This window comes from Macrotis lagotis, chromosome 5, assembly GCF_037893015.1.
Source record: "Macrotis lagotis isolate mMagLag1 chromosome 5, bilby.v1.9.chrom.fasta, whole genome shotgun sequence".
Taxonomy (NCBI): Eukaryota; Metazoa; Chordata; class Mammalia; order Peramelemorphia; family Peramelidae; genus Macrotis; species Macrotis lagotis.
In genome coordinates, this window is record NC_133662.1 from 82,173,006 (window position 1) to 82,191,105 (window position 18,100).

The 18,100-nt window shown below is 36.6% G+C and overlaps 1 protein-coding gene across 1 annotated transcript in view; it reads right to left on the bottom strand.

Annotated features, from left to right (window-relative positions):
- Positions 1-18,100, bottom strand: part of GABRR2 (gamma-aminobutyric acid type A receptor subunit rho2) — a 69,514-nt gene that overhangs the window by 7,794 nt on the left and 43,620 nt on the right. The window contains exons 4-8 of the mRNA XM_074187140.1: positions 14,702-14,925; positions 12,538-12,620; positions 12,184-12,324; positions 7,835-7,987; positions 6,364-6,560 (exon numbers count right to left, since the gene is read on the bottom strand). Of these exons, the coding sequence (XP_074043241.1) occupies positions 6,364-6,560; positions 7,835-7,987; positions 12,184-12,324; positions 12,538-12,620; positions 14,702-14,925 (798 nt within the window). The remainder of the gene's footprint in view (positions 1-6,363; positions 6,561-7,834; positions 7,988-12,183; positions 12,325-12,537; positions 12,621-14,701; positions 14,926-18,100) is intronic.

An 18,100-nucleotide genomic window follows, 5' to 3' on the forward strand; every position in this document is an offset into this window, starting at 1 on the left:
AAACTTTTAGTCTCAGAGTTCCTTTAAACTCTTAAAAGTTATTGAGAACTCCAAAAATTTTTGTTTCTGTGGGCTATTTCCATCAATATGTGCCATGCTAGAAATTAAATTTGAAAATATATTTATTCATTATTTCATTCAAAAGCAATAAAATCATAACTTATTGACATAAATAATATATTGCTGTGAAAAAACAACAATATTTTTCAAACCAAAAAAATTTAGTGAGAGGAATAGAATCATTTTACATATTTTTGTAAAATCTTCAATATCTAACTTGATAGAAGACAGCTGGATTCTCATATGTTTCTGCATGCAATCTGTTGTGATAGATTGTTTTAGCTGACATTACTTCAAAAAATCTAGCTTCATAAAAATATATAGTTGGAAAAGGGAGGATTATCTTAATAAGCTTAAAGTATTTTAGTATTATTATGAAAATAATTTGAACCTCATAGATCCCTGAAAAGGTCTTGGGAACTCTCAGGAGTCTGTAGATGACTTTATCACATTCCCTTAGGTTACGCAGAAAACTAAGCCCCAGTTACTCATGGCCTCTCAGCTAATAATCTGCAAAGCTAAGTTTTAAAGTTCAAATCTTTGACTCCCAAAATATTACTTTCTATTTTTCTTGTTTCTGTGTTTCTATTTCTGCTCTATCCCATACAGGAGGAGGAGGAGGAGGAGAAGCAAACAAACCAGTAGGACTGATGGCTAAGATTTGTATATTTATAGATACAGTTAAGAGAAAAAAGAAAACAAAATATGTTCTGTTCTCAAGTTCTAGTAATTACAATAGTTTTGAAATTTAATGTAGTTTATTTGGATTAGTTTTTTCTATATTTTAAAGCTATAAATTAACATGTCCATAGACATAAATTTGCTTATTAGGAAGTTACAATTAGACTAGTAGCAGAAGAAATTATCACAATTCTTTTATCCTACAAGGCTCATATTTAGAAGGTACTGCTATAATATAGACACTTTATGGTTTTGCCTGAGATTATATTCACTTATTCAAGAAGCATCTATTAAATTCCTATTATGCATAAAACCCTAAGCTAAGTGCTGTAGATAAAAAGACCAAAAAAGTATTTATTTTTGTTCTCAAGGAACTTACTTCTATTGGGGATAACTACATGTACACAGCTAAATAAGGGAAGGAAACCAACATTTACTGAACATCTAAAATGTTAAAACATTGTGCTAAAAGTTTTACAAATAGGATCTTATTTGAGCCTATAAACAGCCCTGGCCAGTAGAGGCTGTTTTTACAATTGAGTAAACTGAAGGAGAAAGGAGAAATGACTTGCCCTGGGTCACTCAACTAATAAAGAAATGAAACTGAATTTTAACTAGGGTTTTCTTGATTTCCAGGTTCAGCCCTCCATCTACTGCCCCACTTAGTTACCCCTAAGTATAAAATATAAATAAGGTTAGACAGTCAAATGAATCAATCATCCCTACCATCATTTAAAGTAACAATTTTAATCAAAGTCTTTGCATTAAATAGCAAAAATTCTTAATCAATAGGTAAGAATGAAAGTTATTGGATGAAAGGAAATGACAGTGCATAGGAAGCTGAAAAAATTCATATCCTATGGGTTTTAGATAAAATAAAGAAGCTAGTTTGGAACTAGGTCATTAAGTGGAAGGCTCATTCAGTGGTGGAAATAGTTCCAGTTATGCCTCTAAGAGGGAATAGTTTGAGGTAGAGGAGGGAGAAAGGTGAAGAGCATTTGTCTCATCCCATTATTTCCCCCAACCAGAGAAAGATCTTGTGACCTCCAAAAAATCAAGAGATTTCGAATTTCCTATAAGAATCCCAGCAGTGTCCCTAAAACAGTAGTGGCTGGTGGCAGTGGGACCTGAAGATATTTTAGACATACAAGGTAAAGGGCATGACAAGGAACCTAGCTAAAAACTTTCCCATACCTTAGAGGAAATTCATGTGGACTCCATAAAAGAAAGAAAAGAATTTCCAGCCACCAGGAGTTGTTACCTCTTGGCCACAATTTGGAAGGAATGTTCTCTCAGACTTGGGGGCGGGGTGATATTTTAGAACAACTCTTCTAACTAGGCTGACTTAGTAAATGCCTCTTTCTAAAAGTCAATTAGGTCTGGATGGCTGGTTTGTATCCACTGATAATAGGACAAGCATAACTGTGGGGATTTACAAACTAGAAAATATTCACATCTCCTCAGGGTTACCCCCTAGGTTCTGGGAGGAGAAGTAACTAGCCAAGCTCTGAGGATTCAGACAGTCAGTATAAATAAGGATCTGTAATAACAGCCCGAGCTTGAGAGATTACATAACAAGCAAGTGGGAGCCTCAGGATCTCTTAGAATTCCTGTACAATGTGACACTTTAGCAGAGTTTTGAAGGAATCTAGGGATTTTGAGAGTACATGAGGGATGCACAGAAATAGAAGATGATATCATCTATAAAGAAAAACCAGAACACTAGTTTGACCGTAGCATAGTTGCATGATTATTTGGTAAGTGAACCCAGTGTTTTTCATGTAAAATGATAATAACAATCTGTTCATTCTTATTTAATTTGAAGCCACATTTTATTAAAAGAAACATCATGTGACAGATATAATTTTTCAGGTCCCTGGAAAGACTAAAAATAACTTTATGTTTTGTACTTTCTGTCTATATTTACAGTAGGAAAGTTGTCTCTGTTTCTTTGAGGATATGACCAGATTTATGCCATATTGAATGTCTTGTTCAGTTGTTTCAGTTGTGTCAGATTCTTCCTGACCCCATTTGGAGTTTTCTTGGCAAAAACAGAGGAATGGTTTTTCATTTCCTTTTCCAGTTCATTTTACAGATTAAGAAACTAAGGCAAACAAGAGTTAAGTAACTCTCCCAGGGTCACTAGACATTTTAAATAAATTTTATTAAGGGCTTTTTTAAAAAATTAATCATTCTCCCTTAATTTCACTTCCCCTTCCCAATATGGAACTCCTTCTTATACCTATAAAGAGGGCTCAAAACTGAGTAAGACTTGACCTTATGTATGTATACATATGTCTTCAGAAAAACGCCCCCTTGGCATAGCTTTGTTTCAGGATCTTTCCTTCTGCTATTCATCTGCGTGGGAGAGCAAGAATGAGAAACAAGAAAACCTTGGACTCCTTGTAAGTTTGCTGAAAGACTATTATCTAAAAGGAAGCTGACTGAGAACAGCTTAGGTTGTGTAAATTAAGAAATGTGTTACAGAGATTTTTTTTGATCCTAAGACAGAGAGAGGTACTTGACAGAGAAGCAAGGCTCCATGACCAGAAAATAAAGTTTAAAAATAAATTCAAATCTGAAAGCAATGGCTAGGACTGCTCTGTATTCCTAAGAACTTGGCTCCTGAGGCAAAAAATTCTTCTGAAAATGCCCCTTCTAGTCAAGGTTCTGAGAAACAGACAAATGCTAGGAAAAAATATTGAGCAAGAGTTTTTTTCCTAGTCCAGTGGTTTATGTGTGTTAGAGTTCCTGCCTTTTCTAAAAGATCTGCTTCAGGAAAAGCCTCTGGGTTTTAAGGTAAAAGGACTAGGCAAAAGTCACCCTTTCTCCTAAGCAGAAAAAATAGCTCTGGAGTTGAGGTCTCCAGCGAGAGGCAGAAAAAAAGTTCTGCAGCTTCAAGCCCAGGAGAGCTATACCTGGCAAAACCTAGAAGCAGACAATGCTGAACCACTACATCCATGTGAAACCAGCAACGCCTAGCAGAAACCACTTGTCTGGCTGAGAATGAATTCATGTGAGTTTGCTTGGGAGCAATACAATGACATCACTTTAGGACCTTGTGACTCCCTGTGTGGCTCTCCATGGGGTGCCCCCCCCCAATATGTCTACTATTTCTACTGATAGTTTTATATAATTGTGGGACAGTATGCCCCAGATTTATGGGGGAAATGTTTTGTTGCTATTTTTCTTACTATGCTATTTCAGTATCATTAATTGAACCAATCTCATTAATTTAATTAATAATTTCCTCTGCCTGATTAGTAAAAAGAAATACATTGGTAAGGACTTATGAGAAATGGTTTCAGTACCTTAACATGGATTAAGAGGCATCCCATAGATTTACAAAAAAACCAACTGATAAGACCATATCTTTCCCTAAACATTTTCAAGAAATCACCAAGAAACACAATTTATGATGTTCAAAGATATTCTTTTGGACTAAGCTTTGCTATCAATAAAATAAAAGGGCTGGCACACACTAAATGATTCTAATATACAATCTTGACCCCAAAGAAGAGAGGAAGAAATACTACCTTTCAGTAGTAGGATAGAGTACTATGGATGTGGAATGCTATATTGACTATCAAATGCAGTCACTGGTGTTGCTTGGTTTTGCTAAACTATCTTTTTTTATAAGGAAGAAGTGACTGATATGAGTGGGAGATGTTTCTTTCTACAAATGATTATGATGTAAAAAAATAACAGGTATCAATAACACTTTTTTTAAATGAGGGAGCTAGACCAGGGTCCTTGGACCTCTCACTTTAAGATCCTATAATTTTATGATTCACCTCTTAGAGCCATTTCTGTCTATTACCTACCTACATGGCTATGAGAGGAAAACACCTCTCAACAAGCCTCTTACTACCAGCTTACTTTCTTCCTCTTGTATTCTCAGATGCTTTCTCTTACAGTAATATAAGTTTAGCATCAGTGAAAACAGAAGAATTAACTGCTCCCAGGATGTTGTAAAATACTATGGATTATAGACTTGAAAAAACTATCATTTGCTACAGGAATACTTGAAAACGATCACAGAGTAGAAGACACAAAATTAAAAACACTCAGATAGTGAAGGAAAAATACTGTAGATAAGGCTTATCTTTTTATTCTCTCCAATTATCATATTCAAGAGAAGTGTGTAAATACAGCATCATGAAAAAAATGGACTGCCTCGATTGTTTTTAGAATTCACCTATGTACATAAAAGCTCACATTTCCTCATTTTCAATGACTATTTGTATAATATAGAGTTAAATGTAGACTCCTCTAGGTATACACCCATTGTAGATTTTGAACTGTAGTGAGTTAGCTTGGTAGCAAATGGACACTGTATGGCTAGTTTAACTGTCTAACACAAGAGGGCTAGGTCCTAGCATTGGATCTGAAATCAAAGAAGAGAAGTTTGAACACTGCCTTTCACTTAATATGTACATCACATTTTGGGTAAGTCATTTAATTTCTCTGGATCTCACTTTCCTCATCAGCAGAATGAAAGGTTTGATCTAGATGATCTTTAAGTCTTTCTTTTAGCTTTCTTTTAACTCTCAATCCTATAGTTTATGATTTTTTGGGGGTTTCATTTTCCTTGTTAACAAATAAGAGAATCTGATTAGATAATATCTTAGTCCCATGAGATCTATGGATATCATTGATCTAAATTTTTTCTTATTTTAATAAAATGAGTAACTTACAGTTATTTTATGAGCAAAATGGTTTTTCCTTCCCTTGCCATTGGCCCAAAAGAGCATGGCTCTCTCTTATATGATTCTCAGTTGGAATCTATTTTTCTCTAGTTTCTACATTTATCAATGAGACAAAAGACCCTTGGAAGGGTGTTTAAACTTCTCTTTGGGCCAGACCAAACTAAACCAAGAAGCCTTTCGCATTCTAGAATTCTTCTATGCAGGGGCAGCTAAGTAGCACAGTGAATAGAGCACTGACCCTGGTGTCAAGAGGACCTGAGTCCAAATCTTAACTTGGTCACTTAATACTTACTTAGCTATATGACCTTGGGCAAGTCACTTAACCCTGTTGTCTTGCCAAAAAAAAAAAAAAAGAATTCTTCTATGCTCCCTCACTTTGGGGAAGGTAAAGCAGAGTTGGATTGACTCGTAAGAAAAATAGGCCCTTCTGGTGACCCTTTTAGCTGGGTATTTTAGTTGAATACTTCTGCCAACCTTTCAACTGGAATTTCTTTACATGTGCATCTCTCTTTTCTCCATTCTTCTCCGAGCTATGCTTCTAACTCTCCAGACTTTTACCCACTCATTCTGAAAATTCCCTAAGCACTATATACCTTCCCATCCTAAAAACATCTCTACACATCATCCCTCTTCTCTCATTTTTGAGTTCCTTTCAGGACTCCATTTTAGAGATGGGTTGGCCAGGCTTAAGCTATGATTGTCTGGATTTTAGCACCAACCCCTCACTCTACAATCTTCTCCACCCTGCTCCAACCCACTGTGTCTCTTCCCCCATTAGAAAGTAAGTTCCTTTAAGGCAGGTATTTTTGCTATTATTTGTATTCCCAAAACTTAAAAGCTGTGCCTATTACACTGAATAAATCCTTATTATTTGTTTGTCAGGCAAACTGAATTGAGGAAATTTCTTTCTCACCTTATCTCGAAGTTCCCTCTCCTTCCTCTCCTGTACAGTGGTCAGGTAGTTCACTGCTGCGTACTCCAAAACGGAGAGGAACACAAACACAAAGCTGACCCACAGGTAGATGTCCACGGCCTTGATGTAGGAGACACGGGGCATGGAAGCATTAACACCAGTGATGATTGTAGACATGGTGAGGACAGTTGTACTACCTGGAAAGCCCCCCCACCCCACCCCACAGACAAAGTTAGTTCAGACACTGAATTCACTTTTTTTTTTTGAAGAAGTGGAAGACTAAGCGTGTGAAATTTTGGTTATTCCATCATATATATCTGAAAATTAATTGACTTGGCTGCTTTTTGACTTTCTTAGATCTTTTTGTTATTACAAGGGATGGCTCTTTGGTTGGGGGAAGAAGGAGGAAATGGAATGAAATGGAAATAAAATGATGAACAAAAAATTAATAAAAATAAGATTAAAAAATTAAAATTTGACTTAAATTTGTTTCCTTTCAAAACTGCTAGTGTGATTCATGACTCACAAATACATATACCTGCTCTCTGTAAATTTTTGAGAGATTTTATCATATGTTTTCCTCATCACCTCCCCCAACTAGAGTCCTCAGGCTCTAACCTTCAAGCAACAGGGCCATTTTCATGGCAGAACAGGTTTCACCTCCCCAAGATAACCAGGCCTTTGCCTCACATTTACTTTGCACAGGGCCCCCTCACTTAATCCAATTCATTTGCACATCATGGCATCACCTACCTGACGTCATGGTCCTCTTCAAGAACGAAGGACAAATAACAATAACATGGCTAGATATGTTCCAGGAAGATTCTGTCCCAGAATGTAGATTTAGACTTGAGAAGCCTTCTAGTCCAACTTCCTCATTTACAGCAGGGAAACTGAGACCCAGAGAGGTGATGTATCTTGGCCAAGGTAAAACAGGTAGGATGAGGAAATGAAGGCCCAAAGAGGTGCCTAGCTTGCTCAAGTTCATACCGTATTATGTGGCAGAGTCAGAACTTAAATCCAGGTCCTTCCTTCTCCAAATTCAACCCTTTTTCTATTGTATTATGATGCCTCTTTTCTATGAAATGTTCAGACTTGAAAATTACAACAGTGGTATGAGAATAGCTACAGCTCAACCTCTTCAGAACTCAGATTACAGCCCCATTTTAGTAAAAGTTAGCTTTAATATTGCATTTAAGCATTCTCTCTCTTTTGATCTCATTGTCTGATAGTCTATTGATGGATATATAAATCACTAAAGGAATGTTGGGTACAACACCTTTAACTTTTTCCTCTCATTAACTGTTTGTGTCACTTGGATTTTCTTTTTCACCATGTCTCAGTAGAGTCATAACTCACAATTTGAACAACTTAGGCAAGAAGTATATCCTGCATCTGAGGAGTTTACATATTTTTTTCATACAGTATATAATTGACAATATCACTCTGAACTTTTCAAAATATCTTTTACCCAGTGAAACTCTGGCAGGCACAGCTCTGTGATCAATCCAGAAGGACACCCAGGAAAGCATGACCATCAAGGTAGCAGGGAAATAGGTTTGGAGCAAGAAGAAAAAGATGTGGCGACGCAAGGTGAAGTTAATGTACAGTCGGTTGTACCACCCTGTTAATCAAAACAAATAATGTAATAAAGTATAATTTTAACTAAAACCCCTAAATACCATTCCTAGCATTCTTTCATTCCCAGATCTCTCACTTTTAACAGAATTTTTTTAAAAAAAAGTCTACTTCATGAATGAATTGAACATTTGTATTTTTTTAATTCCATTGAAAAGTTAAATCTATAGTTTTAAGGAGAACTGGAAATGCATTTCTAACAGGTTTCAGTTCTAGATTTAAATCTAGATACAGACATAAATATAGAATATCCATTAGCATTTCAGAGATTGATAATATAGAAATTATTTCAGTTCAATATTGATTTAAACCAATTAAATCACAAGTCCAAAAAATAGTTATATGAATTTCAAAGAAGTCAAAATATTTCTTAATATGAACTTATGGCTGGCTTTCAAAAACCTATTAATTCAATCTATATTACTTAACACCACATAATATCCCCAAGTAATATGCTAAATAGGGAGAAATGCCAGGATAACTTAAGAAAGTGAACAATATTACATGGCCACAATCATAAGAAACTGGGACTTTAATATCTATAATCTGGTGAGAATATTTAGAGTTAAGGAGCCTGAACTTGGATACTTGACTCATTGGCAAAGTGATTTGAAGCCTTTATCTTAATCTCTATAAATGTGGAGGAAATGATAGGAGTAACAATGATGGACTTCTGTATTACCAACTCATAGCCTGACACTGCCCTAGTTATATTTCTAACTGCATGCTTCAGTATTTGTTCAAATATAGGAGGTAATTTTAATGGGGATAGGTTTGTATGGAGGCACCTAGGTGGCCCAGTGGGAGGAGCACCAGGCCTAGAGTCAGAAAGTCTTGAGTTCAAATCCAGTCTAGCTTTGTGATCTTGGGCAAGTCGCCTAACCCTGCTTGACTCAGTTCCTCATCTGTAAAATGAACTGCAGAAAGAGATGGAAAACCTCTCCAGTATCTTTGCCAAGAAAACCCTGAAGAAGGCTCACTAAGATTTGGATTTAGCTATAAACTACTAAACAAAACAACAGCAAAATAAACAAAAAACAAAAGTAACTCAAGGTTAGTATGAGATTATATTCAAATAAGTGAGTGAACTCAAAGTATATGCCATAAAACATTTATCCTTCATCCTTTATTTCATTAAATCAGCTCATCCTAATTATTCCCTTTTCTTCCCATTCATCCAAATTGAGTAGTATTAAAATAAATAGATTCGGTGTTCTCTGTTCCTTTATGACTGTAGGGTTCTGTGATTCTGTGAAATCCCACTAAACCATGGATTTGCATGGAGTCTTTTATTTTTGGAGGGAGGGAGTGAGGCCCCCTTTATGAACTCTTCTGATAGCTTTGCCTTAATGCTAAGGGGTTCCAAGAGTGATAGTTGCCTTAGAAACATGGGGATCAAATATAGGAACTTTAAAATGAGCATCAAATGTTCTAAAAGAGGCCATTGAGATAACATCTATTGGGTTATCATTGTGATGGTAGGCTCACCGGGGTGATATAGAGTAACTCATTTGAAGAGAAAAACAAACCAAGCACACTGCATTTGAGACCATTGAAAACCCTCAATGAAAGGTTAGTGAAATAGAGAAGACCAAAAAAATACAACTCAATAATGCAATAGAGATCTCAAAAGAGTATTGTTATGGTTTGGACCTGCCAAGAATAGACCAGGGAAGCATATCGTATACCAGAGTGAGAGAAATGAGTATGCTTACAGAGGGACACTGAAAATGAACCATCCCTGCACCAAATTGAAATAGGAGGGTATGGTGAGAAAAGTAGAAAATGAAACAGTTCCTTCCTCCCTCCCCCCATGTCAGCCTTTTTAACCATTCATTATAACTGTAATTGCCTTCTCCTATCTATTGCTCCTGGAATTCTCAGAGGGTCAGACTTTGGACAACATTTTTTTAAGGGTTTTTTTTTTTTGCAAGGCAGTGGGGTTAAGTGGCTAGCCCAAGGCCACACAGCTAGGTACTTATTAAGCATCTGAGGCCGGATTTGAACTCAGGTACTTCTGACTCCAGGGTTGATGCTCTATACACTGCGCCACCTAGCTGCCCCTGAGGGTCAGACTTTAGGAGAGATTGTAGCAGGCTGTATAGGAGCAGTTTGTTTTTAGTGGCCTCTGAGGTCCTTCTAACTCTGATATTTTGGAATTGTATTAAAAGGAGATTGAGGAGAAAAAGTGAAAGGGACATTTTGAAACACTACATTCTTCTCCAAAGTAGAAGCTTGGATTCAACCATAAAAAACAACAATAAAAAGGTCCTAGAGCACTTGGGATAAAGTGACAATGCCAAAAAGCTGGACAGATTTTGTTTCATTAATGGTGGCTTCTCCCCTGAGGTACTCATCTATCTTCAGGGGCCAGCAATATTCACTGAATTAAAATCTGACTTGAAATGTGGAGGACCATAGATTCAGAATTGGAACAGACTTCAGAGGTTGCTCATTCCCCCCCCCCACCGTCTTCACCCCTCATTTTACAGATGAGAAAACAAGCCCAGAGAGATGATGTGTCATTCCCAAGATGACACAGCAGTAAGTGCCAAAGTCAGAATTTGAACCCATATATACCCTCTGACTCCAAATCTACTACATGCTACATGCTACATGCTACACTTTTTCACTTACACCCTGCTTTGGCCTGTTTTACATATTCTAACTCTCTTTGGAACCAATATTGTTGTCCCAAAACAGAATGTGCTGGAGCCAGCTTTTGCTAAATTTTCTTTTTTACTTTGGAGGCAATCAGGGTTAAGTGACTTGGCTAGGGTCATACAGCTAGTAAATTCTGAATCTGAATTCAGATCCATCTTGATTGCAGGAATGGTCCACTAAACCACCCAGCTGCCCCCCAACTGCTGACTTTTCAATGTAATCATTTACATCTTAGAAACATTACAAATCATTACAAATTACTAATGTAGATTAAACTTAAAAGTGTATCATGTGTACTTTTTTTTCCTAGGAGACATTTGTTAAATATTTACAAGCATATCCCCATCCAAAGTGTAATAACTATACTAACTTCTAAATAGTATCTTATGTTATTTATTATTAGCATCAATTTGTTTATTAATTAATATTAAATTACTTACCTTCAATGCTAATTAACTAATGTATTAATTATTAATTACATTATTAGTTTATTGATTAGCACATAATTTATTATTTAACTTTTTTTGATCCTTACAATGACCCAATGAAATAGGAAATACAAATATTTTTATCTCCATATCTCCACATATTAATCTGATGAAAACAGACTAATATACAGAAAATGGATAGATACCAAATGGAATATCAGATAGAGAGAGATGGGTCTGGAGTCAGGAAGACCTGAATTCAAGTCTGATCTCAGACATTTACCAATTATGGAACCTTGGGAAACTTATTTAACCTCTGTTGCCTCAGTTTCCTCATCTGTAAAATGAGGATAATATCCTATTTATGGAAGAGCCAAGAGGTCAATGTCACTAGATTGAAGAGTATGTGTTGGGGAGTAAGATGTAAGAAGGATGGGACAGAATTATGAAGGGCTTTGAATGCCAAATAGAGCACTTTGTATTTGTCCCTGGAGACAACAGGGAGCTTGTGTGGGTATGTGTGTGGATATGTGTGTGCGTCTCTCTCTAGTGGAGATGGGGAAGATTGTGGGGTAGGTAATCAGGCCTACATTTTAGGAGAATCATTAAATGAAGGCTAGATTAGAATGAGAGAGACGAGGTAGGCAAGCCGACCCGCTACTAGCTATTGCAATAATTGAGGCATGAGGTGACAAGGGCCTGCACTAGAGTGGACTGAGAGTAGCTCTCTTTCAATCCTCCTCATTTTACAGATAAGGAAACTGAGACCCAGACAAGTTTAGTGACTTGCCCCAAAAGTTAGTAGAGCCTGATTTCCTACCGACGTCCTTTCCTTACAATCTAGCATTCAGCCCTCCCAACAAAGTTTCTTTACGTTTCTTGGTCTTGAGTCTGGAAGACCTGACCAAGCTTAACCTGGTGATAGTGAATACTGCAATAAAGGAAGAACTAGTAATAACAAGTAACAACAAGTTTAGGACAAACTGCAGAAATGTCACCTCCAGTTTACTCAGCAGAGGTTAACTGGGGAACCATTCTGGTGTGGTCTTTTCCCCTTGTGTTCAGCTAGGCAGGAGCAAAGATCCAATACCTGTACTGCTGTAGAAAGCCAGTCTGGACGTTGTGTGAAACTTGTGAATGAGAAACTGTGACAGAGAAATCTTCTCATCTGTTTTCAGGGATTCATCACCATTTTTCCAGTACAACATCAAATCTTCATCTGTGTATGCATCTTAGAGAGGGAGTGGACGAGAGACAATTTGACTTCTCTGTTTTTTAAACCAGAATCATGCAACAGACAAAAACATGGACTAAGTTTAAATGCAATAAATAGCACTTCTTGCTGGCAGGTCACACTAAACTGGTGATGGCTAAAATGTCACAAGAGGCATAGAAGTCATAAAGTGAAGGAAGGCCGGTAATTTAAGATAAGTAAACAACTTACAGCTTTCCAACTCCAAGGAGCATGTCTGTGAGTCCAAGGGAAAGTGACTGAAATCCATATTGCACATTGCAGTGACTGTAATCCTAGAGAATTTTTTAAAAGGGGGGGGGAGTTAATTGGTTTTTTATGAGAGTTGAGTTTTTTGTTTGTTTTTCTTTTTTGTTTCTTAACTTTTACCCTGGAAAGAACAAAGGATTATGAGGAGAAAGGCAATCTCTTTACTTTCTTAAAGAATTTCAATGGTTTGCAGATCTTAGAATGTTAAAACTACACACACAAACCTTCTAATAATAAAATAATTAGCCATGGTCTGTGGGTCCCTACCACTAACTTACCATGTCATCTTTAGTAAATACTTTACTTAAATATGTTCCTGACTCCAGGACTACAGAATTTAAGAATTTAGTATCTCAAAGGCCAACCCATCCACAAAAAGGAGTCTCCCCTGCATTTTTAGAAGAGTATTTTCACTATATCATATACTCTACATACATTATAGAAGTTCCATGCTTTTTGGAGATCTCTAAGAAGAAAGAAACCACCATTTTTCAAATCAGTTCCACTAATTGTTAAGAAGGGGGCAGCTGGGTAACACAATAGATAGAGCACCAGGCCTGGAGTCAGGAACTCTTTCTGAGTTCAAATCTGGTCTCAGTTATGTAACCTGGACAAGTCAGTTAATCCTGTTTGCCTCAGTATACTCATCTGTAAAATGAGCTGTGAAAGGAAATGGCAAACTATTCCAGTATCTTTGGCAAGAAAACCCCAAATGGAGTCATTGGACATGGAATTGGACATGATTGAAAAATCACTAAATAACAACAAAAATTGTTAAAAAGTTTTTAGTTGCATTAAGTTCAAATTTGTACCTTTGAATCTTCTACCCATTCCTCCTGGTTCTATTCTCTAGAACAAAACAGAATAACTCTAATCCTTCCTCCACACAAGCCTTTGCTAACTATGCAATGCCCTTGAGTCTTCTTGTCTCTATACTAAACTTTTCCAAGTTCTTCAACTAAGCCTTCTAAGACATGGACTTAAAAACTCTTCATTTTCTTGTTTCTGCTTAGTCACAAAATGTAAATTAGAATTATGCTGGTTCTAAGATTTTCAAACTAAGTATTAGGCAGTTTAGCTATTAAGTGACCTACCCAGGGTCACAAAGCTAATACAATCTACTTCTTACCTAAATGAAAGGTTAAAAAAAAAAAGCCACACTATAGTCCTCCAGTGATAGTTTTCATCTGTTATCTGCCTGATCCATCCAGAATTCTCTGAATGTCTGCTTCAGTAAATATGTGAAAAATGTCAATTGTTCACTACAATGGTCCACCCAACATGGTGCTCTGACTCTAACAATGGCACCAAAAAGAGAGGAGGTAGACTTGTTCTCCATAACTTCAATTTCAAAAGAACAGAGATATGCTATCCTAATTTACTCTGCTATTTCTTTTACCTAAACTCTTCTCCTTTCATGATTTTCCCCCCTCAAATGTAAAGAGGCCAGGAGTTAGGTGGAGATAAGCAAAAATTTAAATCAGATCAGAGAGTCAAAATTTTTAATGTTAGGAAATTTGCTCACCCTAAGCCACTGTAATTATCATAACTTTTCTTCTGATAGAAACTCCAAAAAAACAGAGAAAGGGATCACATAGACTTAAGGACTTTTATTTGCCCCTATGTTAAAAAGTTTGCTGTTGCCTATAACAAGGTGTGTGGCTGGATTAAATATTCAGAGACAAAGAGTTAAAGAGGAGAAAGTAATAACTGGAGAAAAGACATTCTAAACTAACTCTTTCTCCCAGTCTTCAGTTCTCAGAAAGAGATAGAAGTTAGTCAGCTCTACCCTGTCATCCAGCAGAGTTAGAGTCAAGCATTGGCTAATCAGCTCTATTTTTCACAGTCAAATCCGCCAGTGTTACACTATGGGCTTTCCTTTAATAACATAGCATTGATTTATCCAACCCTACTTGAACAAGTTCATCTTTCTCATCTGCACTTCTCTGGCTTATCCAGAAACGATTTTGGCTTATGTGACTTTTCTCTGAAGCCTGGCCAGTTCCCAACCCCTAGGAGATGTTGTTAATCACCTCAGAAGCCACCGTGTCTAACAAGATCTCCAGATGGTACCTGTTGGGACAACACAGTTGGATGGGGTCCTTACCTCATGCTGTAAAGGACATGACCATCTGGGAAAACCCTGAGCATGATGTTATCAGTTGTGGTATCATGAGTGAATGATCTTTTGGAATGAACAAAGAAGACATCTGGGACCCAGATTTTCTTCACCAGCCTCCCATCAAATGTCATGCTCTTATTAGTAGAACTGGGAAATGATAGACGTTCATCCTTCCAATAATGCCTCAGATAGAGAGTCATTGTAAAATCCTACAGGAGAAAGAAAAAAAGGACAATTGGCAATGATTTCAATCCAAACATTTTATCAAGTGCCTACTATGAGCATTGTGAGCACTACTGTTAAGCACTATGCTAAACATTGAGAATATAGACCGAAATGCAATAGTTGCTGTTCCAAGAGAGCTTGGATTGTGTGAAAGAGATAAAATATGCAAACAGAGGAATAAAAACAAACAAAATAATACCATGTAATTTCAAGAGATAACACTAAAAACAGAACCCTTATAAGAGTTGATCTTATTTTTCCCCTTAGGAGGAATTGTCAGTTGTCTACTTAGTGTGATTTCAGATACTTTAAGAAAGATCCACACTCCTACCTCCAAAATATCTCCTTCCACCTCCTTAGCTGATCCCTGGAATATTTAACAATGAATAAAAAAATAAATCCTTCAACAGACAACCCCAACATACCTTATTACGCATTATTTCCATTCTTGCACACTAGTGTTTAGCCAAACTGGGTTTTTTGGTGCTCCTCATACCTATCTCCTATCTCCTATCTCTGTGTCTTTGTCCTGGTGGTATCCCATTCCTGAAATGCACTTCCTCTTCAACTAAACTTCTTAGAATCCCTGGTATCCTTCAAAGTTCTGTTTAAATGTCACCTGCCTTTCCTGACCTACCCGAATTATTTTATCTAGATCCATGTTATACCCATTTTGCATATTCATAAGTATATATATGCACATGTTGTGTCTACCAGCTAGACTGTAAGCTGCTTAAGAGCAGGGACTCTTCTTCTCTTTGTCTTCCCAGGGCTCCAGCACAATGCCTCTAGCACTTAGCACTCAATTAATGCTGTATGAATGAACAAAAATTTATTAACTACTATAATGTGTACAACATTGAACCAAGCACTACAGGTTCAAAAAAATTTTTAATTACATAATTTTGGCCCTCAAAGAGTTTATGTTCTACCCTTTATAACTAGAGATAAGACTTTATATACAAATGCCTCCCAGCAAGGTAATACATTACCTTAAAGTCATATTGCGATGTATAAAGTAATATGAACATCTCTCATGAGTAAGTTTTAAGACAGGAGAATGGGAAGAGGGTAGGTGAGTACCAAACACCTTGGAGAGTGGGATATGAATAGAAAAGAGAGAGCACAAAGGAGAAAAAGGAAAGAAAAGAAGAGGAATGGTGACCCTGAAGATAAACCTTAGCAGTTTTTTAGTTACGAATGACCCTGATCCATGGAATACACCAATCTTTTCAGTGAAACTTGTACTTTCTACAATTGATGTCTCTTTTTATGTATGAACAAATATTCCTTATGGCACTTTCACATTCCAAAAGAAGTCATTTCTGGTGCTATTAATCACATATCTCCTTGTGTGTGTATCGCCATACATAAGTTGTGGGGCTCCTTCAGACTATTTTGGTCTAGTGAGGTCAACTCAAGGATCATGCTATAGTCCATTTGAGCTGTTCTTATGGGTTCAGATATATCCTCCAGTCAAGGATTATTCTAAAAGACTTGTGATGGGAAATGTCATACACATTCAGAGAAAAAACTATGAAGTCTGAGTGCAGACTAAAGCATATTATTTTCACTTTTAAAAAATTGTTTTATGCTTTTTCTTTTTCTCATGTTTTTCCCTTTAGTTCTTATTCTTTCATTATATAATTAAGATGGAAATAAACTAAACATGATTATTCATGTATAACATATCAGATTACTTACTGACATGGAGAGGAGGAAGGAAAAGGAGGGAGGTAGAAAAATGTGGAATTCAGAAGTTTACAAAAAGGTAAATGTTGAAAACTATTTTTGCATGTAATTGAAAAAAAACATTCATTTAATACAAAAAAATGTACTTCCTCAGAAGATCTGATATTATCCTGTTAAATGAGGGTTCCAACCGCGGGGATTTGTATCTACACCTGACTCCCTAAGTGACTGGAATTTGAAAAAAAAAACAGGTTTGAGGTAGGAGACTAAACTAGAGTATTACAAATGACCTGGCACTTTGAATTCTAGCTTTCTACAGACCCTTACACATCTCTCTTTTATACGTCTCTCAAATGTGTGCTATGTTTTTTACGGGAGGTGGAAGGGGTTATTCAATTAGCACCAGACCATACAAAGACCTCTTTGCCATCATGGAATGAGAAAAGGACAGCAAGCAGAGCCTTCAATAGACCTAGAGCTCTGAGCCAGCTTCTAATGAAAGCAAACAGATTCAATCTCATAATGGGCTTATAAAGAGTTTTCCTCCTAGAAATGTTATGAGCTATGTGTGAAACTGAAAATTGACACCTCACTTTATTTTCTTATCATTTATTAATTATTGATTGAAAGAGTAAGGATTGTTTCTAATCATTAGAATCAATATTTATAGATCAAATTTTGTTCCTATAATCTACAACCTGACCACAAAGACTCAAAATCTGTAAGTTTTTGCTCACCAAGGAAGGGGGAAGGAAGAGGAAAAGAATCAACCTGGCCATAGTATGTTTGCCCATCATGAGACTTTCAGGGTACCTGAGTCAACTCTGTTTTCCCCCCTGTTTCCCTGGGTCCTGGAAATCAATTCTCTAAGTCAAACTAAATGTAAGCCCACTCTTCATCTTCATGATAAATTAATCATAGTCTTAATTTAATTTGCATCAATGATACTTTATGTAAACCAACTGTATAAAAGAGTTGCTTTGCCTGTCAAAGAGCTCCTTAGCTATTAAGGGATCTTGGATCCCTTCTATTGACAATTGCTAGTCTTGCTAATTAATTGTGCTTCAGTTTCTCTTTAATGCAGATTTTTATTGCCACTTATTGAATAAATAATATTTATTATTATATGTTCTACAAGGAGAGAAGAAGCATGGTACAATGGAAGGAGCCCTGGCTTGTGGTCAATCAGTCAGCTAGCAACTATTAAACAGAAACTGTACTAAATACTTGAGATAGAAAAAAAGCAAAAGACAATCCCTAATCTCTAGAAACTCAATCTAATGTGGGGAGACAACCTGAAAATGAATACCTACAGATAAAATGAATACAGGATAAATTGGAGATAACAGAGGAAAGGTACTAGCATTAAGGAAAGGTTTCCTGTAGAAGCTGGGATTTGAAAGAAGCCAGGGAAGCAAAGAGGTAGTGATGAAGGCCTCTCTAGGCCTTAGTTTCCTCATCCACAAG